General features: G+C 35.6%; 2 protein-coding genes across 2 annotated transcripts; both read right to left on the bottom strand.

Annotated features, from left to right (window-relative positions):
- Positions 1-2,493: 2,493 nt before the first annotated feature.
- LOC311067072 (membrane-spanning 4-domains subfamily A member 4A) lies at positions 2,494-6,199 on the bottom strand. The gene is made up of 7 exons (XM_084088659.1): positions 5,955-6,199; positions 4,883-5,087; positions 4,512-4,613; positions 4,191-4,247; positions 3,821-3,973; positions 3,587-3,688; positions 2,494-2,820 (listed from the first exon to the last, which is right to left on the bottom strand). The coding sequence occupies exons 2-7, from the start codon at positions 5,054-5,056 to the stop codon at positions 2,740-2,742; spliced, it is 669 nt and encodes a 222-aa protein (XP_083944785.1). The 5' UTR covers positions 5,057-5,087; positions 5,955-6,199; the 3' UTR covers positions 2,494-2,739.
- A 442-nt stretch (positions 6,200-6,641) lies between these two features.
- sema4aa (sema domain, immunoglobulin domain (Ig), transmembrane domain (TM) and short cytoplasmic domain, (semaphorin) 4Aa) lies at positions 6,642-20,964 on the bottom strand. The gene is made up of 14 exons (XM_084088491.1): positions 20,777-20,964; positions 17,474-17,634; positions 17,256-17,312; positions 16,028-16,123; positions 15,831-15,924; positions 15,615-15,737; positions 14,281-14,414; positions 12,802-12,983; positions 12,552-12,693; positions 10,718-10,907; positions 10,489-10,604; positions 9,386-9,549; positions 8,302-8,369; positions 6,642-7,971 (listed from the first exon to the last, which is right to left on the bottom strand). Exons 1-14 carry the CDS (start codon positions 20,874-20,876, stop codon positions 7,280-7,282), a joined length of 2,319 nt encoding a protein of 772 aa, XP_083944617.1. The 5' UTR covers positions 20,877-20,964; the 3' UTR covers positions 6,642-7,279.
- Positions 20,965-23,159: the final 2,195 nt, after the last annotated feature.

The raw sequence follows: 23,159 nt of genomic DNA, 5'->3' as shown, positions 1-23,159 counted from the left end.
ATATTTTTCTAATGTTTTGACTCCTTTCAGACGTTTCAAAATATTGGTATTAAATGCATTTTCTGAGAATTTATATTTCAATGACTGCAAATGTCACGTCCATAACACTGGAATCGCCCTTTATCCTCAACTAGTTTTTGTGGTGTAGGTCTACGTATTTTATTATGTTAACTTAAATAATACTAATAGTAATTTAAAGATGTGGTAGCCCTACATCTTACACATCGTGGAAACAAAATAAGAATGGAAACTAAAATATGGTAGTATCGCGCTACAGCGCACATTCTATCAGCTGCAGTTCTGGCGCCTCAGTCCCAATACTGTAAAACTCGACGTACGTTCACATCACATGTTAATGCAGTGGTAGAGTTACACTCACAGGACACTGTGCACTTATATGAGGTTTTATTTAACAAAGTTCGGGAGGAGCAGGTTCAGATAATTAACCAAATCATGCACAGCTGTTGATTAATCAGTAATCAACTCAATGACAGAGTATAAATTCACAGCAGACCTATCTCTGTTCATTGAAAGTTTGTCAGCATTCCTCCTCCACCCCATCTCCTCACTTCCAGTTCCATCACTTCCTTTTCCATCTACACTTACCAACTGGGGGGAGTACTTTGGGTTCGGGCCTAACTCCGAGCTCTCCCCCCGGACAGCACGCCAAATACGCATAAACTTATTGTATTAATTATATGTAGATGTGAACTCGTGAATCGCACAAAAGTTCATTATTTGTTCGTGCTTTAAAGCTTTGCCGGGTAAACATTTCTTTGGCATTCTGTTCTGACATGATGCACTTTTTCTAAGCGCGAACTGAAGTGCGCGCGCACTGTCAAACAGCGCCAAAGTGGATTTTTGTTGGGTCAGACCCATCTGATATCGAAGGGGGGCTGATAACGCGAGATCAACATGGAGCTAAATGGAAAAAAAATAGCACCAAACAAGCCACTTTGAAATGTTGCTGTTTTCATGAATATAAAAGTTGGGTGACCCTCCCCCTAGACTAAAAAAAGTTGGATGACCCTCCCCTCAACAAAGAATAAAAAGACATGACCCTCCCCTATTTTCCTCCGATGGCCCCTTCCATAAATACCGAACGGTCCCTAATTTCTGTAAATAATTTAAAAAATATAGACAATACTTGTTGATCCTGGAACAACGTCCCAATCAACCAATCAGATTTAAGTTTACAGTTTATGTCAAGTTTAGGTGCTTCTATGTCAGTGTTATTCACCTGTCATTTCCCTCTGATTTTAGGGGCAAGTTATGGGTATAGGGTTAGGTTTAGCGGTAGGGATAGTGTTAGGACAAAATTTCTGGATAGGAATGTTGATCCAGGAACATGTCTTGACCCCCTAATTAATAGGGTAGCTCATTTCTGCCACATAAGAAAAAAGTACTTTTGTAAATCATGATTGTAGCATAAAAAGTCATAATTATGAGATTAATTTCACAACTATGACATACTAAGTCATCATTTTAGAATAGAAAGTTTTTTGTAGCTACTGTAGGTTTTCTAACTGTTGTAGGGTACTGGCTACTTCCATAGACTGACGTGTACTTTTTTACTTAGTGCTGCATGTGGGAAAAAAGGGCATTTTATTTCTAGCTTGTCATCCAATACGGATCTTAAGGAAAATGCTCAAACAACATGTTTTTGCTATGATTACTTCCTCAGGCAAATACGACTTTGATGTTATATGAAACAATTAAATGTATTTTTGAGACAATTCCCCAACCTTGGTGTTCTAATTTCTTAGAGTTATTCAAACATTAATTTATGGAAGCCATAAAAAATATTTTTTAAAAAGCCATCAAAAATATATATACATCATGCTTATAATTACGAGATAGTCAAAATTATGCCATAAAGTCATTATGACAAAAAGTTGAAATTGAAAACTACAACATACAGGATATTTATGAATAGTATCAAGTGAAGCGCTGGGAATATTACCAAAATACGTGACTGAACGGTCAATTACCTGACACAAGATAATAAATATTCATGAGCCCAGCCTCTGAAGGGTAGTGACATCACATTCACTTTAAATAGGCTGTTCGAACAAAAAACAAAAGAAACCTGTAAATAGTATATAGAAGACAGATTGTGCTAGCTGCATAAACTTTGACTCCACTGCAAATGTAAAAATTCTATACACATTTAAAAATCTGAAAAAAATTATTGAATGCTTTTAATATGAAATGTTCCAAAAATATATTTTCATATAATTTTATGGAAGAAAAAAAAAAAAAAAAAAAAGTACTAAAAAGGTACACACCAACAACGATAACTTTTAATAATTGTTCTAATTCTATGAGAATAGCCAACAGCCAATCAGAACCCACTGTACCTTAGAGAGTGCAAACATTTAAAGTGGCAGGTGACAGAACTTCAGCAAGCGCTATAATCAATAACATCAGCATGTCTGTTGCTGTGAATGCTAATATAGTTAGATCGTTCTCAAAACAATGCAAGAGCAACAATGAAATACAAAATGCATTTTATTCATTAAGTCAGCAAGAAGTGTGCTATGTGTCCCACAGAGCATTACCGTACATAAGTGTGTATGTATACCAGGTGATACCGCAAAAATTACAAACCATCTTATGGGAAATGGCTATGCTGTATTGTAATAAACAATTCCATAAGAAAGAAAGAAAATGTTATAAGGTTTAGGTTATGTGATGATTAAACTTTTGGCTAAACCTTGGCCATAAGCGTGTGGCCGTTCAGGGTTTGGAGGCGCAATCCACCCCAACCTTCAGGAGACTGGTTTCACTGCCGTAGGAATCAACATCAGTTTCATCATCCTGGAATTTAAAAAAGATGATGTTGTTAGATCACAATCTAAAAAATAAAATAAATCCAACTTTCATTTTAAAGATTGTCTGAATTATTGCATGTAGAAAAAGTTGTCTTTGTATAAAGTATTTATCAATTTGTCGGCCATTTAGTCTGAGCAACTTTAAACTGCAAGAACTTGTAATGTCAAGTTTGGTTGTGAGGGTTCACCTAGCAGAGCATGCTCAGTTTGATCACTGTTGGTGCACTTGAATAATTTGTATTTTTGGTCAAAGCATGGGGAATTAGGATAACAGAAATATTTATTATTCAGAAAAAAAAGAGGTTTTAGCTCCATGTAGTCTTTTTGATCATATTTTGTTGTAAAAGAACATAAACACAAACAATATATAACAAACATATATACATTGGTTTGTTTTATAGAATCCCATATAGCCTTTTCAGTTTTCTCATCTATTACTATTATGCACCATCAATGTTCATATTAACTTAAAATGCAAGCTGGTTGAATGTGAATCTACAAGTAAAAACATTTTGAATTTTGAGTTCATAGAACTTATGTTGTGTTTGATGAAAGCAAATGGAAGATATGGAATATGGAAACGGTGCTTTATCCGTAAATGTTTTATGCGATATTCCAATTTTGCGCATAAGGTAAATTCACAATTTTGAATGGAAACAGTAACTGAGAACTGAAGTTTTCAGAATATCATTTACTAATAATTCACTAATTTGTCATGTGGTTGACACATATTCATTCAGTTCACTTATTACCTGGATGATGGCCCTGCTGGAAAAGACGGACAGAACAATGCACACGCACATTTGAAGAACAGACAGCACCAGCAGAAGACCCCACAGTCCATCCATCAACCTCTAAATAAAAAAATATTGCACATGGCAAACAGACATTCAAGATCTGTCATATGAATATGCTACAGGAAGACATGTATCAGCATTCATTAAACATAAACTTGAGCTTGAGATCATTACTAGATACAGACGTACAATAAATCTCCAAAACGCATGTGAACAAGACCAATAACTTCCGCCGTCGCAAGGGTCAGATCCGGGTCTGTTGCTGAGCTCCCAACTGAAGTATGCGGCTCCTGCAGCAGCCAGAGGAACACAGATCACGCTCATGACCAGTGTGGTTTTGATCTGCACAAACACAAAGCAAAAATTGGATTTCTTACAGAAAGAAAGCGTTTTCAGGCTTTCAAGAAACATTTGAAGACTTCATGAAATCCTGTAGACGATTTATTGAGTCTTCAGAGAGAGTGCCGAATGCTGTGTATATCTGAACACAACAGGTATGCACTGAATGCAGTGAGTTTAAAAATAATAAAATATAAAGGAAATATGAGAATTTGCTCACCAGAGAAGGACTGGATCTCTTATGTGCAGCAATTGCCACAGACCCAGAGATGACAAACTGAACAAACAAAAATGTATTTCATTTGAATGTACAATTTTTTTTGGTTCATTAACCTGAACCAAACTACAAAGGCTATATAAAAAAATAAAATAAAACTGACACAAGCACAATTATCCATATGTTCATACATGAACAATAAATAATCAGATTTATTCAATTATATTTCAGTGACATTTATTGTGCATAATTGATTATAAAGCTTATATACATTTTAATATGTCTTATGTTGGAGTATTATTAGGGCTCAGAATGTTTACTCACAGGAAGTCCAAGGCAGATTACAAACTCAGCACGCAGCATGTTGACAAGTAGTGTGATGGTACACAGAGTCAAGATTACCAAACCAGTAAAAACCTGCAGCAACTGCACAAACACAAACAAAACACACTTCAGGAAAATATGCATAAAACAAACTTTCCTGTATCACTTTCATCTAAACAGAGGGAGAAAGTTCAAAGGAAGATTGATTTAAAATCAACAAATTATGGACAGCATCTTTTACAAATTGCTAAAATGATTTAGGCTGAAATAAGTTCAAATTATTTTCTTTCATCAACATGCTGTCAATAAAGCTAAACTTATATTTAATATTGGTATGAAACTGCATCTGAATATATGTGCCCAGCTCTCACCCCCAGTGACATAGGCTTCCCCTTCAGGAACATCCTTGTTCTTGGTGGCAGGTTGGACTTTTCTTGTTGGACCAAGCTCGCCTTTAGGTCCGGAGACTCCGTTTTTTGCTCCAGTGGAATAACATGAGTCACTACTCTCACTCCATTAGCCTCAGTAGTCATTGAAGAGGCCATATCTCACAGAAATATGAGGCTCACGTTTGTGCTGCAACAACAAGGAAGCAAAAAAACTCATTAACCAGGACTCGCCAAACCTGTTTCTCATTTCCAGATTAAAGTTGCAAACCTATTTTTTAGTTTGCATAAAGGGATAGTTCACCCAAAAATTAAAATTTAAGTTATTACTTGCACTAAAGTTGTATATTTTTATTCCTACTATGGAAATCAATGGGTACCGTCAACTGTCTGGTTACTTGAGGGCGAGTAAGTAATGACAACATTTTTAGGTGAATTATCCCTTTAAGAAGAATGTTTGCCGTAAACAATGTAATGTAAAGCTATACAATTGAGACTGAATTATATTATATAATTATATTTATATATTTATAGGGGATACAACAGGTGTGTTTTATCACACCTTCCTGATACAATACACATAATAGTATACGGAAAGGGAAGTCAATCACGCTGCATTTTGGTATAACGTTACGTAATGTGCTCGAATTGTATCGAGCATATTTGAAAATGTAGGTCATATAAATAATTTATGCATAGAAAAATGACTAGACTGATCTTAACATAATTTAACGTCCCTGGCCTGATGATGTATATACAATATGCAAAAACAACTATTACAAAACAGTAGGACTAAGAGTCATGGAAGTATTCCAAAATATATTTTTGCGATAATATATCCAAACAATGCCGTCTAGGCAAGCAGCTTACTAGATTTTAAGACGACAATACCACAAACGTTGCCTAGATAGCCAGATGTTGAGGCATAACCATCATAACAGCGATTTATGAAGGCCTAAGTAACTTAACAGTTCACTACGCAGTACGAATTTATCAACGCTGGAAAAATAGCTTGTTGTATTTATACAAAAGAACGAACTGCAACATATTTACTTACCGATTCTATTCACCGATCAGTTGACGAGCGCCGTCATTTACTGACTGAACAACAACAGAAAAACCTTACGGGAAATTAAACTTGTCTTCCTTCTCCTCCCACTGAATTTAACCCCTTCAGCCACAGTGACACAGACTTTCCGTCAGATATTCATGCCTGGAGTTTCCATCTGTTGTGTACATATTGGCCACACACACATTAACTTCTTCACTTCCTGATTGGGTAGCATTTAGGCCTATGGATCTGATTAATTGGTTACTCCCCTATGGCACTCACCCTATTATTTACAGGTTACACCACATTCTATGCATCCTTGTCACTGTACAGAACTACCACATTTTACTTGAATGCATTGCAAAATAATATAATTCTGCAACATGTTGACTTAAATAAACCTTACACGACCCCCAACCTAAATATTAAAAAAGAGAAAAGATTCCTAGTTTAATTGAGTTCATATTACTCGCATCTTTAATGGACTTTGGGCAAACAAACTGCACCCAGACACATGACTTGATAAAATAAATACTTAACCAAGCAACTATTCATTTACCGGTAGTTTGATTCTGGCTTCAGGAGCGGCAACACAAGAATCACAAGCATTTTTGAATCCACACAACACAAGTCATACAACAACAAGTAAAATAGTGAAATGTTTACATGCAGATAAAGAAATAAGATGATAAATAAGATGTTTTATGACCTTTTTATTGTTATTAGTTTTTAGATTATATCTTTAAACAACATTTGTAACACACTGATGTACTTAAACTAACAAAAAAATTCCACTTAGTACCAGGTTTTTTTGGGGGGGACGGTATTGTATTGACAAATCTATAGCATTCAACTTCAATAAACAATAAATTGAAAATGTAGGATGGCTTCAAACAGGAAAAATATGACAACCATATTTTGAATATCACACATTAAATGCAAAAGCTGATTCGCTTTTTCTTGTGTTATTAGTTACAATAGACCTTAGTCAAAGTAGATGCCATATTGATTTTTTTGGATGAAGATGAGGCTGTGATGGACTTAAGGTATTTACCATAGTATGCCATGTGCTGTATAAAGGTTCTAGATCACATACATTTTACCAACTTTGCTGAAACTAAGTAAAATAAGTATGATTATCTAAAATCATTAAATATAAATAAAATCAAATGACTATAAATATCATGAAATGTATTGTTGACATTCTAGCGATCAAATCTAATTCATTTCAAAATTATTTTATGGGTAATGAATGAACAAACCCAAACTAATTATGGGTCAAGGATCACTCCTTAGTTTTTCATAATCTTAGAGTACAGATTCTGCTGGTTTTAGGGCTCAGCTTTGTTTTCTTCCAGTTCTGTTTGCCAGATATTGTCTGACTCTGTGTCTTTAGGTTGTTTCTGAGGGGTGGTTTTGTTGAACCTCATGCTTTGTCTCCACAGGATCACAAAAGCAACGAATACAAAGAGACAAATGACAAACAAAAGGCAAAAAGCAACCATTTCAGAGTAGTAACTCTTCTGCAAGATGCAAACAGCGTCTTTTCCATCGGGGTTCATGTTAACAGTAGATTCACGATTAGTCCTGGCTTGTTTTTCATCGCTCCTGTCTGGTGTCATAAATGCATTCGTCTTTTCGTTTGTTGTAGGTTCAGAATCAGATTTGTCAAACTCAAGTGTTGTGTAGTAATCAGGGATGGGCTCAATTTCTGTGCCCTTGCTGGAGTCCAGCTTGACGTCAGGTTCCTGGTGTGATGTGGGAGGAAGAGAACGAGGGATGATCGGCAGAATTACAGTGAAGGCGGCAATGATTTGCTCGAAGCCCATTTCCTTCGACATGCAGTGGTAGGTGTTCACGGTCTCTGGAGTGACGAGGAAGACCAGGCTTCCGTCGGCCCGCTGCAGGTACGGAAACTGGGGAACGGCGCTGTTGTTTAAAAACCTCCAAGTCACCTTGGCCAGTCTGGATCTCGGCTGACATGGTAGAACCACAATCTCATTAAACTGTGCAGTCCGTCTCTCTGGAGAAAGACAAAGGGTTCAGTTCAAACAAATATTATAAATAGCAACTATTTTTTGCAACTATTTTCTGTGAATGTGGCATTGGTAAATAACTAGAAGAATCACAATGCACAGTAATCTTAAACTGTCTGGATGTGCAAACAAGATTTTCACACTAAGCAAGAAACTTCCGCTGCTTGTTGGTCATGAGTTAAAGATTTGGCACCTTCATCTAAAGTGTGATACGATAAAATGTGTCAGATTTAGCAGTTACAAATAAACACCATGTAGTTGCAAATAAAAATCTGTGGTTGGATATGACATTAGACAATGCAATATATGACGTTCACCTGGAGCAGCAGTGTTTTTGAAATCTTTGCACAGTTTGTTGACATTTCCGTTTTCCACATCCTGTTGTCTGTTTTAGACACACACACAAAAAAAAGAATAGTAGTGTGGTATCAGATAAAAGCACTTCTTCAAAATAATCAAAAACAAAACCGTCACATTTCATCTTGGTCAGACCAAAAACTGAAAGTATTTAAAATCGTTTTTGTTAATTGAAATAAAGCTGAAAGAAAATATAAATATTAGATGAAAAACTTAACTGAAAAATATAAATGTTGCATTTATATTTAGCAACTAACTATCCACCTTATTTTGCAACTGTTTTCTGAGAATGTGCTATATAAGTAAATAACTAGAAGAATAAAGCACAGTTAACAGTGAAAGTATTTGTGCAACTAAAATAAATATGAAAGTAAATCAATGACAAATGTCTTTGAAACAAAAAGGCATGTTGAAATCCACTAATTAAAAAAAAAAATGCATTGCATTAACAGTGCTTGCATTTTAATGCACTTAATTTTCAGGGCTTGTATTTTTGGGGGCTGAAATTTAACATGGTTGTATATTTAAGCTGTGAATATTTCAAATGAAAACATTTCACACACAATTTCATTATTTAAAATTCAATAATCCATATTCACCTTCTAAACTTCAGTTCCAAATTATTTAAAATAACTGAAGGCGGATGATACCGGAAGCCTTGTAAATTCAAGTTACTAATGGTCGTGCTCTTGCATTAAAAAATAAGGTATAAAATAAGATGAAGCATTAAAATTACTATTATTAAAATTATTAAAAAAGAAATAAAAGCTAAATAAAAAAATATTTTTCAGAAGCACATAGCAAAAAAAAAATACAAAAACTTAATTTAAAATGGACATGAAAACTGAAAATATAAAAATAAAAGCTTTTTACTATAAAAAATAGTAAAAATAAATACTATAATAATATATAAATAATACTAAAATAACTCTGGATCAGACTGACTTTTGTGGTTTAAGTGGGTTGTTCTTGGCCCATTTAGTCACTATAACAGAGATAATTTCATCTATTAGATCAGATATTGGTATAGAACAGACAACTCACAGGTTAGAGCCCATTCCAGTCACCGTAGCACACGCTCTGGTCTTTGAGTCCCAGCCACAGAACGGGTCGCGTGCTAACACACATTCTGCACAGTTTGGATAAGCTGAGCAGTTGGACACAGGCACTCTGAAGACGCCCTCAGAAGAGCCGATGAACAGTACGCCCTGTGGTAATTTACAAAGACCATTTAATGAAACCTGATCACATTGTATATCTAATATATATGGATCTGTTCCAAAACCTAGTTTGCTGCCTATGTATGCAGCATTTTAAGGCATCATAACTGTGCTTTTAATGCGAAAAGTAAGATTTAAAAAATAAAATAATTCAAGATGGTGGATGATGCAAGATAAATGTTGATAATTTATATTATTAATAATTGAAATATCTATTTAAAATTATATATATATATAGAAACCGCTGCTTTAAAGGACAATTCCAGTGAAAAATGAACCTAGGGGTAATTAACACATGGTTACCGAGTCGATTGTTCCCTGGGATGCGTTTTCATGAAAATCGAATGTAAAGAGTTTTATCTCTAAAAACAGATTATCTTATAACGCTAGTATATGGGGCACAGAGTAAGTACTCACTTAGCACGGCGTTCGTGACTCGATTAGTCGAGACTGTTTTCCAAGATGGATCCTGTCTGTAAACGCGTAATGTTCTGTCTTTATAAAGTATCTTCTTATTAAACTGTCTGTACACTTACAAAGTTCTCAATGCTTCGGTTTGCATGTAGGGACCCTCATTATGCTACCGTGTTAGTGTGAGGCTATTTTGAGCCTTGTTAGTGGCATTAACTAGCGATTTACTTTTACTTACTCTGTGCCCCATATACTAGTGTTATGAGTTAATCTGTTTTTAGAGATAAAACTCTTTACATTCGATTTTCATGAAAACGCATTCCAGGGAACAATCGACTCGGTAACCATGTGTTAATTACCCCTAGGTTCATTTTTCACTGGAATTGTCCTTTAAAGTTAGGAAGTGAAAGTATCTAGGTTGGGAACAGAGCCAACAGACATTGTATAAAAATGTACCAATGATCAGGAGAGTAAAAAGACAAACAAGGAAAGAGGAAAAAAGTAATGCTTTAAAACCTTGCTTTTGGAGAGGAGGATGTTCTTCACAGTCTGTGGTTGCTTGAAAGTCTGAATCTCCTCGATGATATGAGGACCTTTAGCCAGCAGGACGACTTTATGAAGAAAGCCAGACTCTGAAGAAAATAGAAATGGACAGAAATGGGCACCAGGAAAAAGTCTGGCCATAGAAAAAATAAAAAGGATAAAATAAAACCGAGTCAGTAAAATCCGTATTCATTATGTTTACCGGTGAGCAGGTACAGGATGGTGTAACTTTGTCCATTTGCAGCTTGAGTTCTCTGAACAGCTAGTCGGCTATAGCGCTCTTCTGTGGAGGACAGAAGCAGTTTCTTGTCCACAGAACGCACAGCTTTTTCAGCCAGGAAGCTCGTTTTTACAATGCTTAACACACGGTCGGTGTCGTTAAAAAGTCCACACTGCAAATAGATGAGAAGATTGGTTACACAATGGTTAAAGCAGCTGCGAGTCATTTTTTGGATGTTAATATAAATTCTCCTGCTCCAGTTTAATGTGATATTATAAGTAAACCATTGATTGTGGACTTCCTCAGGAGTGTAATCACTGTGGTGCTTTGCAAACATTGCTGTTTGGTTTTGTGGCCCAACACGTCAACTTAATGTTGTTAATTCAAAAATACAGAATGTGACATTATGGGAGCAAAATGGGTGCCAATATAATTTCATGTTGACCTTAAAGGGATAGTTCACCCAAAAATGAAAAATTGTCATTAATTACTCACCCTCATGTCGTTCCGAACCCGTAAGACTTTCGTTCATCTTCGAAACCCAAATAAAGATCTTTTTGATGAAATCTGAGAGCTTTCTGTCCCTCCATTGACAGCTACACAACTCGTAAAACTAATCCATATGAATTTGAACTGAACCGAGAATCAACCATTTAGTCCAAATTTTCTGAAGACACAGATTTAATTTAGGCTTTTATTTACATATAAATATTCATCAAAGCACACATATGATATGGTAAATGGAAGCTCAAGCATGCTTGCTAGACAAACGAGGTTCATTCTCGTGTTGCGCAGCACGTTTGAGCTTCCACAAGAACCAATGAGGTTTGTTCTCATGCGTCTAACTGTACCAGTTAAGCTTCTGTTTATGTTCGCTGATCAATGTTTATATGTGAATAAAAGCCTAAATTTAAAGCGATTAAGTCTCCTCAGAAATTTGGACTGAACCGTTCGATTCAAATGGATTAGTTTTACGATCTCTTTTGGCTCGTTTCCACCGAACGGTGCGGTACAGTCCAGTCCGGTACGCAATTATTTCTGCTTCGATTGTCAAAAGTTGTGAATGGTACCAAAATACCAAACCGTACCACTTTTTTGTGAAACTTTCGTTTTACTTGTGCGTGCTACAATGGGAATGACAACACAAGAGGTGCCATTTTTTAATATACAGTTGAAGCCCAATACACATTGTTTTTTTGTCTTGTGACAAACAGCCACATGCCGAGAAGCAAGAACAAGATCTGCTGTATGTCCTCCATTGTTCTTTAGTGTGTCGCTTTCTTTTTTGCACTAGAATGACATTGTTCGCTACTTTCTGGCATACACCCCGCCTATCAAGTAAGGGTACTGTTGGGGGTGGAAACACAAGCTGGATCAGCCGTCCCGAATCTTACAGTACCGTTCGGTGTAAACAAGCCATTCATGAACTTTAGAAGTTTTTCTATGATCTCTCAGATTTAATGTAAGATAACTTTGGAAGATGAACAACAGTCTTACAGGTTTGGAATGACATGAGGGTGAGTAATTAATGAGAGAATTTTCATTTTTTGGTGAACTGATCATTTAAAGGTGTAGTAGTGTATAATGTGTGCCACAAGTGGCAGCAAACGGAATTGCGAAAATAATTTGTAATAATATTATCATTAAATAATTTCATATACATTTAAATATTTTTATGTAATTGAATTAAAACATTCAAATAATACTATTTAAATAAATAATTTTCAATCTTTAATTATAATATTTATAATAATTTCTGCCTAATTGTACAAACAGTCCTAAATCTAACCCTAACCAGCTTTCCAGTCGGAGTTACCGTGCCGAGTTTGCCGTCTGTATTTGATTGGCGCGACCAGTGATTTCCTTCCAAATCGAATGTCTTGTAATCCCCTGAAAAAGATTCTTTAATATCTGCTAGTCTGAAAGCACACACTGCTGACAGACCAGACGAAACTGACCTGTGAGACAGAGAAAGATGAGAAGAAAACGTTTAAACATAAATCGCATGGCCTTTCAGAACAGTGAATATATGGCATGATGGTGGGTTTGAGCGAAATGATTGGCACCATTGTGAAGCAAAGACCCCGTAGAACAGGGTGCTGTCAGGAGACTCATTATCCGTTGGGGACAACTTGACAATATCCTGCAGATTGTTGAACTGGAGCTCTTCCCCTTGTTGGCAGACCAGCTGAGCCTTAGCAAAGGATGTCCAGCGCTTCTGTAAGACACGGCTTCCTCCGTTGTCATCCTGGTATTTAAAAAAAAAAATCAATTAAAGCAGTTTTGATGGGCCTTTTAAAACATATTCATATGCTTTCTTTGTATGCTTTTGTTTTTTTGGACCCAGATGAGAGTTAGGAACAGTAAAAAAATATAGCCTACTTAAAGTGAGGAATTAAAAGAATTTATATGAAAGTCATCATTTACTCATCCTCAAGTTGATCCAAAACCTGTATGAATTTCTTTCTTGTGCTGAACACAAAAGAAGATATTTTGAAGAATGTCGGTAACAAAACAGTTAATGAAAGCCATTGACTTCCATAGTAATTTTTTTCCTACTATAGAAGTCAATGGCGGTCGTCCACTGTCTGGTTACCGACATTCTTCAAAATATCTTCTTTTGTGTTCAGCAGAAGAAGGAATTTCATACAGGTTTGGAACAACTTGAGTAAATGATGACAGAATTTATATTTTTTGATGGTGAACTATCCCTTTAACCTTAAGTTTGTTCAAATTACCTTCAGATTCTGAACAACATTGCACAAATAAATAATATTATTTTATAATATTTGTTAATATATTTGGAGTCAATCTTTTGTATACTCTGGTAATTTTGCTGGGGGTCAGTGGAGATTCTTGAGTGTCTTTAACAATATGTTATTTAGTTGTAACAATAGTTGTTATTTTTGCAATATTTCTATAACTAATAAGAAATTATTAAAAATCTTTCACAATCTAAAATCGGCTAAAAATATCAAACATTTTGATACACTCTGACAGGATGGAATCATAGTCTGAAGTGTTTCATACACTACGTTTTGCTAAATCTGTCAACTCTGTCTAATCTGTCAACTCTGACTACCAAAAATCTGCAGACTGGCTCTGAATTCCAGCATCCGGACTGAAAATCAGGGCAAAAGTAGTGTAGTGTATCCAGCCTTTAGGCACTTAGTCACCATGAAATGAAAATTGACAATCTTGTTTTTTAATGAAATATTGCAGTATTTATTACAAATGATTTATCAGTGCACAACATTTTTTTTTTTTTAATTGTGGCCTCGTATTCTTTAATCAAAATTAAACGTTTGATTAAAACGTTCCCTCCCTCTTGCAGTGACATCTCTTCTCTGCTGACATGTTTTTTTTTGTCACGAGGACGCGACAACCTGTCACTCAAATGAGATCACAGCAAAAGCAAACCAGCAAAACAGAACACTGGGGTTACTTGAATGTTTTTGTATTTTTTGCTGACAAAAAAAATCCGGTCCGTCTAACTAATGATAATGGAATTATGTTTCAGAATAGGAGAAAAAATAAAGTCTCACCGTGCAGACCTGGGCCACACGAGACACAGTAAAAGAGTTCACAAATGAGTCTCCGGTCAAGTCCCCAACCTCAGTAAAGAACAGCAGGATCTTTCCTTCACTGGCAACTTGTGTCGAACTGATGAATACAGGGTCTAAGAGAAAAAAAAAAAACCTTTTCGATCCTAAAAAGACTTTACAGTGGAAATGCTCTCAGTGTTTCGCTCAAGGATGAAGTAGGGTCATTCTGCGTCAATTCAACCAGAGATCCCCGGCTAAAATGTTTGATTTAGAATAAATAAATGAGTTAGAAAGCCAAAATATAAAATGTCATGGATGTATATTTACTGAGTAATCCACTATTTGGTAGAGGGGGGGTCAAAATGATCATTTGGAGCCAAATTACAGGGGGGTCAAAATTACCTTGGAAAAATGTCAGCATTATTTTTACACAGAGATTGGTAGGTCTATTAGTAAAGTCTTTGTTGCATTATGGCAACAGTGACAGTTGTTAGTTGACAGAGAGAAACAAGATACATTTCTAGTTTCAGTATAATTTGTTCTTCAGACATTCTTCTTTAAACACAATAAGTATCAGCTGTTTGAAAAGTTACCCACATTTGGTTTTCGACCCTTGAAAATTGGTCAAATTCAACAATTTGCACATCCCATTGGGATCTCTATGGGATTGAACCATATATGGGCTTAAAATGGAGATTACAAAAGAAGAAATTATTAAGAATGAAAATCTAGAAGGTTTTAAGATATCTTTAATAATTTAAGTAATTAAAATTATTTAAGTAACTTAAATAATTTAAGTTACAGGCATGCAAACTTCAGTTATGTTCTATGCAATTGTGTTGATTGGAAAAAAGATACATTTTTAGTTTCAACCTTATTCATTCTTCAGATATTCCTCTTTAAAAGAAAAAAAGTATCAGCTGTGTGCAAACTGCAAAGTGACCTAAAATTTGTTTTTGACCACTGAAAATGTGTACAATTTACCAATGTAGTCATGGAGCCACATTGAGATTCCCATTTCTCTGGAAATTGAACCATGTTGGGCTTTCAAAATTAGGAAAAGAAAAGTTTGTTAAGAACCAGAAAATAAAAGGATTTATATTTTGGCTTCATCACTATTTATGTTTGTCTTTCTTCAGAAAAACAAAATCAAAAATTTAAACCGGGGAGGTTTCTGAAATTTGGTTGATTTGACACTGAAAGGCAACCTCTGTGTTACCAGCCTATATTAATAAGCACTAGGCCATCAAGATCAAATTATGACTTTGTATATGGTAGAGCAGGTATTCAGAACATCATGGTAGCATTATTTTTTAGACAAAACAAATACAAACCCTGTAGCAGTTTTGGTACACTCTCAAGCTCCAAGTTGTTGCGTGTTCCTCTGCTGTTACACCGAGAAATTACATGTTTGTTCCCAAAGAAGCCGACTTTGGTTGCTGTATAGAGCTCTTCATCTGTAAACAAACAGGTCACAGTTGAGTGTGTGAGAGCACTAGATTAGATAAGACTGTCTTCGAGGATATTAAACTATGTTTCTGCACTCTCACCAACAATGGTGGCTGTGTTCCTCTGGGTGGAGCTGTAAGGACAGCAGTTTTTGGCGTCCTTTGTGTCTCTGCTGGCGTTCAGAGAATCTGCAGGCTAAAACAGAGATGTCTTGTTAGAGTAGTGGCGATCGATCCATTCTTGAAATAATACTTCATTCTTCCTCATACATCGATCTGTGCAATTTATTTGAACTTACAATGATGATTCCTTGTGGTCCATATGCATTTGTTCCGCAGGCAAAAAGGTGTGTAGAGTTGAAAAACTGTAAAATACTGATGAAGTTGCTACAATCCTGTTATGGAAAAGCATACAATTAAAAAAATAAGAGGTATGTTATAATAAATATCAAGCTTGTAAAAAAAATAATTAATAAATAGATCTTGGATTTCAGAATTTGTTTTTAATAAATAGAACATTACATAATTAGTGTAAAAATACAAAATAGAATTGTATTTGGTCTCTCTTTTTTATGAAATGTTTATTAAAGGATTAGTTCACTTCAAAATTAAAATTTCCTGACAATTTACTCACCCATACGTTATCCAAGATGTTCATGTCTTTCTTTCTTCAGTCTAAAAGAAATTAAGGTTTTTAGGGAAAACATTCCAGGATTTTTCTCCATTATAGTGGACTTCAATGGGAGTTTCAATACAGCTTAAAAAGGCTCTACACAATCCCAGCCGAGGAATAAGGGTCTTATATCCAGTGAAACGATCGGTCATTTTCTAAAAAAAACAAAAACATTTATATATTTTTTAACCACAAATGCTCTTGCACAAGCTCTGCGATGCGCCATGCATTACGTAATCACGTTGAAAGGTCACGTGGGACATAGGAGCTAGCTAGTGTTTACAAAGCGAACGTGCAAAGACTAAGTCAAACGCCATTTAAAAATAAATAAATAAATAAATAAAAGCTAAAACAATGATGTCGGACAATTTAGAAGTTGCAGGAGAAAATGAGATGGAGTTTTTCGCCCTAGCCTACCTTTTTGAACTGGAACACACGTGACCTTTCAACGTGATTACGTAATGTGTGTAGCATCGCAGAGCTAGTGCAAGACCAGCGTTTGTGGTTAAAAAGTGTATATATGTTTTTTTTGTTTTTTTGTTTTTTTTAAGAAAATGACCGATCGTTTTGATAGATAAGACCCTTATTCCTCGGCTGGGATTGTGTAGAGCCTTTTGAAGCTGCATTGAAACTCCCATTGAAGTCCTCTCTATGGAGAAAATTCCTGGAATGTTTTCCTCAAAATCCTTAATTTCTTTTCGACTGAAGAAAGAAAGACATGAACATCTTGGATGATGTGGGAGTGATGATTGTGTCCTCATTTTAAAACACCACTGCACACCATTGAGATATTATTTGACATTGACACATATTGTAAAGCAAATTTTAAGTTCCACATTAGCAATGGCACATACCGTCTTTGAGGCCCATTTACAGGTAATCAGGTTTTGTCTAGATGCTTTCCATTCCAACTGTAAAAATGCAATATTTTGACATTTTTAACTGTAAATATTATGTTGTAATATTCCGTCCAAATCTAAGGAGATTTTCATGACAGAAGTTCAGTTAGTGGGAACATAATCAAATCATTCAGTTTTGTAAACTGAAATATATAGCACAAAATCTCTCTCACCTTGTCTTTGAATGTAATATTATCTGGTTGGCTGACGTCTAGGGAGAGCAAAGCATCTTGAGCTCCAACAAACAGTGTGTCAGCATCAGTGCTGAGCAGCAGAGTGGTGGTGTTCTTCACAGTAGGGCTGTTGTAGACGCCCAAGAGACGCTCGGAACTTCCTGTGCAAGAAGTGTTTTCAAGGTGTAAGGGAAATACTTTATATATATATATATATATGTATATATATCAATTCATGTGCCCTCATAATCTTTAATTAAACTAATTCAAAGATTACATTTCTGAGAATTTGGCCTTTGCTATTAACAGTGTTTATTCACATTTTAGAAATGAAACCACATCAGACTCTTTTCCTCTTTTTGTTCTGAGGAAATAGACAAGGCCTGTGAGCTGAGGTTTAGCAATACTGCACACACAGATGTGCCAATATGATTTTGTTGTGCTGTCACCCATGTTAAAGTCATTATGAAATCAAAATTGTAAAAATTTGAATGGAGTATTGAAATATTTATTTTAAATTCTTATATATTTTTTAAAGTCCCCCTGTGGTGAAAATCAAGTTTTTAAATGTTGTTTATAGGCTGTCTAAGTGGTGTTTTTAATATGCTTTAAGACAAACCATGTGGAAATTCATAAGTCAACACCATTGCTGAGTATTTTCTTTTTAAAACTGCAGTAAACCATGTGGTTTGAAATTGCTGGTGTTTCTGACGTCACAAACTTCCTTGTAATCAACCACGTTGTGCATATTAAACATATTATTAACAGAGAACTAGCAGAGGACTCTGGAGAGAAGCCATGCTATCCCAGTATATTTTTCTGTTGATATGAAAAATCTTGTAGATTTAGAAATATAGTGGGTGTATTATGTATGTTATGATGAACTATATGCCTTTCTCCACTGACGTACTGAGTTGTTCAAAGCGTTTCTGACTCTGAGATGGCAAACGGGAACATGGTTTGTGTAACATTAACATTATTAGCTGTATGATAACATAGTCAAGCAAAAGGCTAATCATATTAATAACTGCCGTTATGTGTTCAACGTTGAGAAGAGCGATACCGCTGTGCAACGTTTACCTCAGTAAGTTGGCGAATCTCTGAGCTGGCGTGAGTGAGTGAGTGAGTGGAGGCGGGGCTAATTAGCATATTCAAGTTCCGCATATACTAAGTGAAGCAAGAGTGTAAAGTTACATTCAAGCTACTTTCAAGCTATTGCTGACATGAAGAATTTTTTTTTCACAAGAAAAAACTTTCAAATATGTCATTTTGGTGATCAAAGATGAGTTTTTAAGGGATAAAATGATTGACTACAGAGGGACTTTAAACAATTCATGTGCCCTCCTAATCTTTAATTAAAACAACTTCTCCATCTCGTCTCTTCTTTGATGACGCATTTACTGGAGCGAGGTCGGGATAACCTGTCACACACATAAGACCCACCAATAGCAAACCATAATCATTAATGATCCAATCAATTCCCGATATCACCAAATCAAGTCCCGCCCTACATTTTTTCTTGTTCAAGAAGCTGTTTCACTCGGATATACTACATCACAATAGGGGAAAAAAAGACTATCGCAACTTTCTTTTCATGCCAAGTTTAAAACTTTTTTGAGACCCTGAATGTTTTAAATGCTAATAACTGAGGTTGGATTTCATAACAATTTCATAAATAACTTTCCATTGTCTGTTTCTAAATTGTAACACTGAGAAACAGTGTGGTACACCAAGCATAATTTAAAATATGCAATCGTCTTAATTCTGAGAATGTGCAAGCTAAATATACTGTATACACACTGACGTTCAACAGTTTGGGGTTGGTAAGTTTTTTTTTAGTTTTTGAAAGAATTCATGATCTTTCAAAAAATCATTATAATATGCTGATTTGCTGATCAGGAAACATTTCTTATTATTATCAATGTGAAAAACAGTTGTGCCGCTTAATATTTTTGTGGTAACCATGATTTTTTTCAGGATTCTTTGATGAAAGTTCAAAAGAACAGCATTTGTTTGATATACAAATATTTTGTAACATTATGTCTCAAAACATTTCCTGTCGTTTCCTGTCACTTTTGATGAATTTAATGCATCCTTGCTGAATAAAAGTAATTTCTTTCAAAAATAAAAAATAAAAATACCAATTTATTTTCCAAAAACTTCAAACATGTAGCCTATATAAATTATACATAAAACCCCAGACAATGTTTCATGACAGATTTATTGGTCTAGAAAGGGTTTTACACACTAATATTGTTCTTATTTATGCCTGATCAATTCTAAAGCAGAAACTAACTGTAACTTAAGACTTCAGACTCTCTGCAGCAGCAGGGCTTTGAGCGTGTCGTGTGGAGGAAATAATCGGCCAGCGGTGGTTTCCACCATCAGTACACAAGAATGCAACATTTAGACCATCAAGCATTTGCAGAACAACAGCAATGGGTAATAACAAACAAAACCACAACTCACAAGATCAGAGAACAAAGATTGCCAAACTTGCACAGAATCTGTGTTCGCACAACATGACCACAACAAGTCCATTTGTAATTAAACTGTCCCATTTGCTGTGAATCAAATGCAACAATTTATAAGAAAATGTTTTGCTTGTGGTTCATGAATAAAGCCTATTGAATTATTTTCTTGTACACAGCTGAGCTGATTTTTGGATACGGACAGAACAACTTCATTACCAAGAAGAAAAACAGTTAATTTCTCAATTATTCACACTGGAAACACATTCCGTCAGAAATGTGGTTACAAACGACTGAACATCATACATCATACCGTATTTCAATAACAGAGACTTTACACAGAACTAATTTTCACTCAGAAATAAATTCTAGTGAATTTCACAATTACAAAGACACAGCAAGTAACACATTTAAACATGAAAATTTGAAGTATAAAAACTATTTGGTTACCCTTTATTTTAAGGTGTCAGTATTACATTGTAATTATACATTTAAGTACTGCGTAATAATAATTAACTACATGTACTTACTATAGGGTTAGGGTTAGGATGATCGTTTGGTTTAGGGTTAATTGCATGTAATTATGCCTAATTTATAGTTATTACTACAGTAATTACATTACACTTTATTTTACAGTGTCATTGTTACATTATGTTATAACATAATGTAACAATGACACTGTAAAATAAAGTGTTACCAACTATTTTCCTGTACAGCATTCTTCCATAATCTTTGAAAAATCTTTTGTGTCCTCAACATTCACATCTATCACTATAAAGGTGAGTTTTCCACCAGTAAAGTCTCGCTATCATCTAATGTGAGCTTCACTTACCCTGAGAGAATGACATGCGTGGACGCAGGGAGGCCTGAGATGGGTCTATCAATCCCAAGAAGAGGACCCTAAACATCCAGATCCTGAACAATCTTGCCATCCTAACAGATGTCTTTAGGGCACAGAACCCGTTCTGATCAGCCAAAGAAATGGCGAGTGACTAAATCTCACTTCCTCTGATGAGACCGCCTTGCGCGCAGCAGGAAGGAAGATTAAAAACCTCAAACCACTCCGACTTTACTCCTCTCTAACGCAGAATCCACTAAACGCATTCTGTTAATGGAACAGCAGAAAGGAATGAACTACAAGCAACTGAATTATAATGATACTATCTTTTTCATATCTAAATAAGATATATCATATCCATTTATATTTAATGAGTGCATTTCCATGTGCATCTTATTTCTCTGTTGGTTGAGAAAGCTCTGAACCCGTTTACAGCTGACAAATGTCTTATTCCTAGCTTTTTTTTTCTTCGCAATGTCAAGATAATCATGCAACCTACCTTTTGGAACAGATTATGCTTCATAATCAGGTAGAGAACCAGAGTGGTGGGAGACACAAATGTGATGCTAAGGGGGATGTGGATTCATGGTTGCAATGAGAGGTAGTGAATTGAAAAACATGTTTCTTTGAACATGCACAAGGACATCATAAACGTCTGTCCTTAGCAGGAGCGGAAATTGCATAAATTGGGCAAGCGAGCAAACTGTCACCATGTGATCTCAAACTATTCTACAGTAAGACATTTAACAGTCCTTCAGTTCCAGATGTAGGTTAGCTCTGATTCAAAGGTGACTAAATCGAGCTGAGACCTTCGACCCTTCAGTCTTAACTTTTCCAAACGGACACATCATTTGAAATGTTCTGTCTGCTATAATAATGAATCAATCAGCTCAGCTCACAGCAAATAATGACTGAATGCTATAAGTAACAGTCAAAAGTTTGTACATATCTCATTGTTTATTGTAATGAACAGCCGTCGCAAGAGGGGCGAAAGGTGGTGGCGATGATTCTAGGGTCAGAATTGAGAGATAAATAGCTGCAATTACTTTTTTATTTTTTATTCTGTAGGGGAAACAGCTCTCTAAAACTTGTTTTATTTTAATGAAATTCGTATAGTAATGTGGTTGTTTTGGGTTGGCCAGTATTAATGACAGTAGGCCTATTCATATTATACATGATGCCACCAGTCGCAAGTTTGGACACAAATAGCTGAATTTGTTCAATGCTTTAATTTATTTAATTTGGTTCATGCTTAAATGCTTGAATTTAGACAAATACACTGTGTGGTACATTTAAATTTTAAACGGAAACTTTTGTCCAAAAGTTTTTCCAAAAGTGCAAAACAAATCAGCACGTCCCACTGATGAGCACAGATGAAGCTCCCACGCACACAGAAGTGATCTGTTCACTTGACATCTCACTTCTGTTTACCTTTACATTCTCACTCGGTGTTTTCCAGGAAAAATTGCCATCAAGCCTGAGTAAGAAACCAATAGGCCTAACCTTACCTTGCTGGCGAATTAATCTGTGTATGTCTTTCTAAAGTCTTATACACTGCAATTTTAAGTGCTACTATACTGTTAGCTGCTAATCTGATTCTTTCCAATATTAAAAGTAATGCATTACAATATTGCATTACTCCCTAAAAAAAAGTAACTAATTGCATTACGTAGTTACTTTTTGTGTAATGCTTTTTCGGCATTTCAGCGCTCAGAAGTGCCCTCGATGCAGACTTCGGCAAAGCCCGCACTTTCGCACCATACACACGAGTTACCTACCCAGGAATCATTGCGAACGCCCAATCAGATAAATGAAGGGAGGAGTTTCGTGGCTGTTTGAGTCATAGATATCATATGATATCTATGGTTTGAGTTTCAGTGGCATGATGTCATCAAGCCTGTCCCAAAATACACTCTCGCCTCGTGGACTCGGCCAGCGCCCCTTAGGTCTGCACTTCCTGACGTCACCAAGCGTGAACTCGAAGGAGGTCCACAAGGTCGGAGTGTGCCATTTGGGATCCAGCCTTACTTAAGCAATAAAAACAACAATAAAAAAGAAACACAAATGTGATGTTTAACTAAAGACATTTTTGCTTTTTTTATATGGTTGAATTGGATAATCAAAGGTCAGCAGCAAAGACATCGGTTAATAAATTGAGATTAAATACATAAAGTATATCTGTGTCATTTAACATATTTAATTAATGCAGGTTTGCGTAATATTCTGAGTTTGCATTGTCCTGTTTTTATTCCTTTTAAAGAATACTGAATCTGTTTTTGTGATGAGTAAATGCATGCTCACATTATTGTAGTCTACAATAACCATCATGTTCAGAGAGTGCACAGAATGCTGTTGCACTTACTCCCAATTCCTCTCA

The sequence above is a fragment of the Abramis brama genome, assembly GCF_963993115.1.
Source record: "Abramis brama genome assembly, chromosome: 17".
In the NCBI taxonomy this organism is placed as follows: domain Eukaryota; kingdom Metazoa; phylum Chordata; class Actinopteri; order Cypriniformes; family Leuciscidae; genus Abramis; species Abramis brama.
This window is presented reverse-complemented; position numbering and strand designations above follow the sequence as displayed.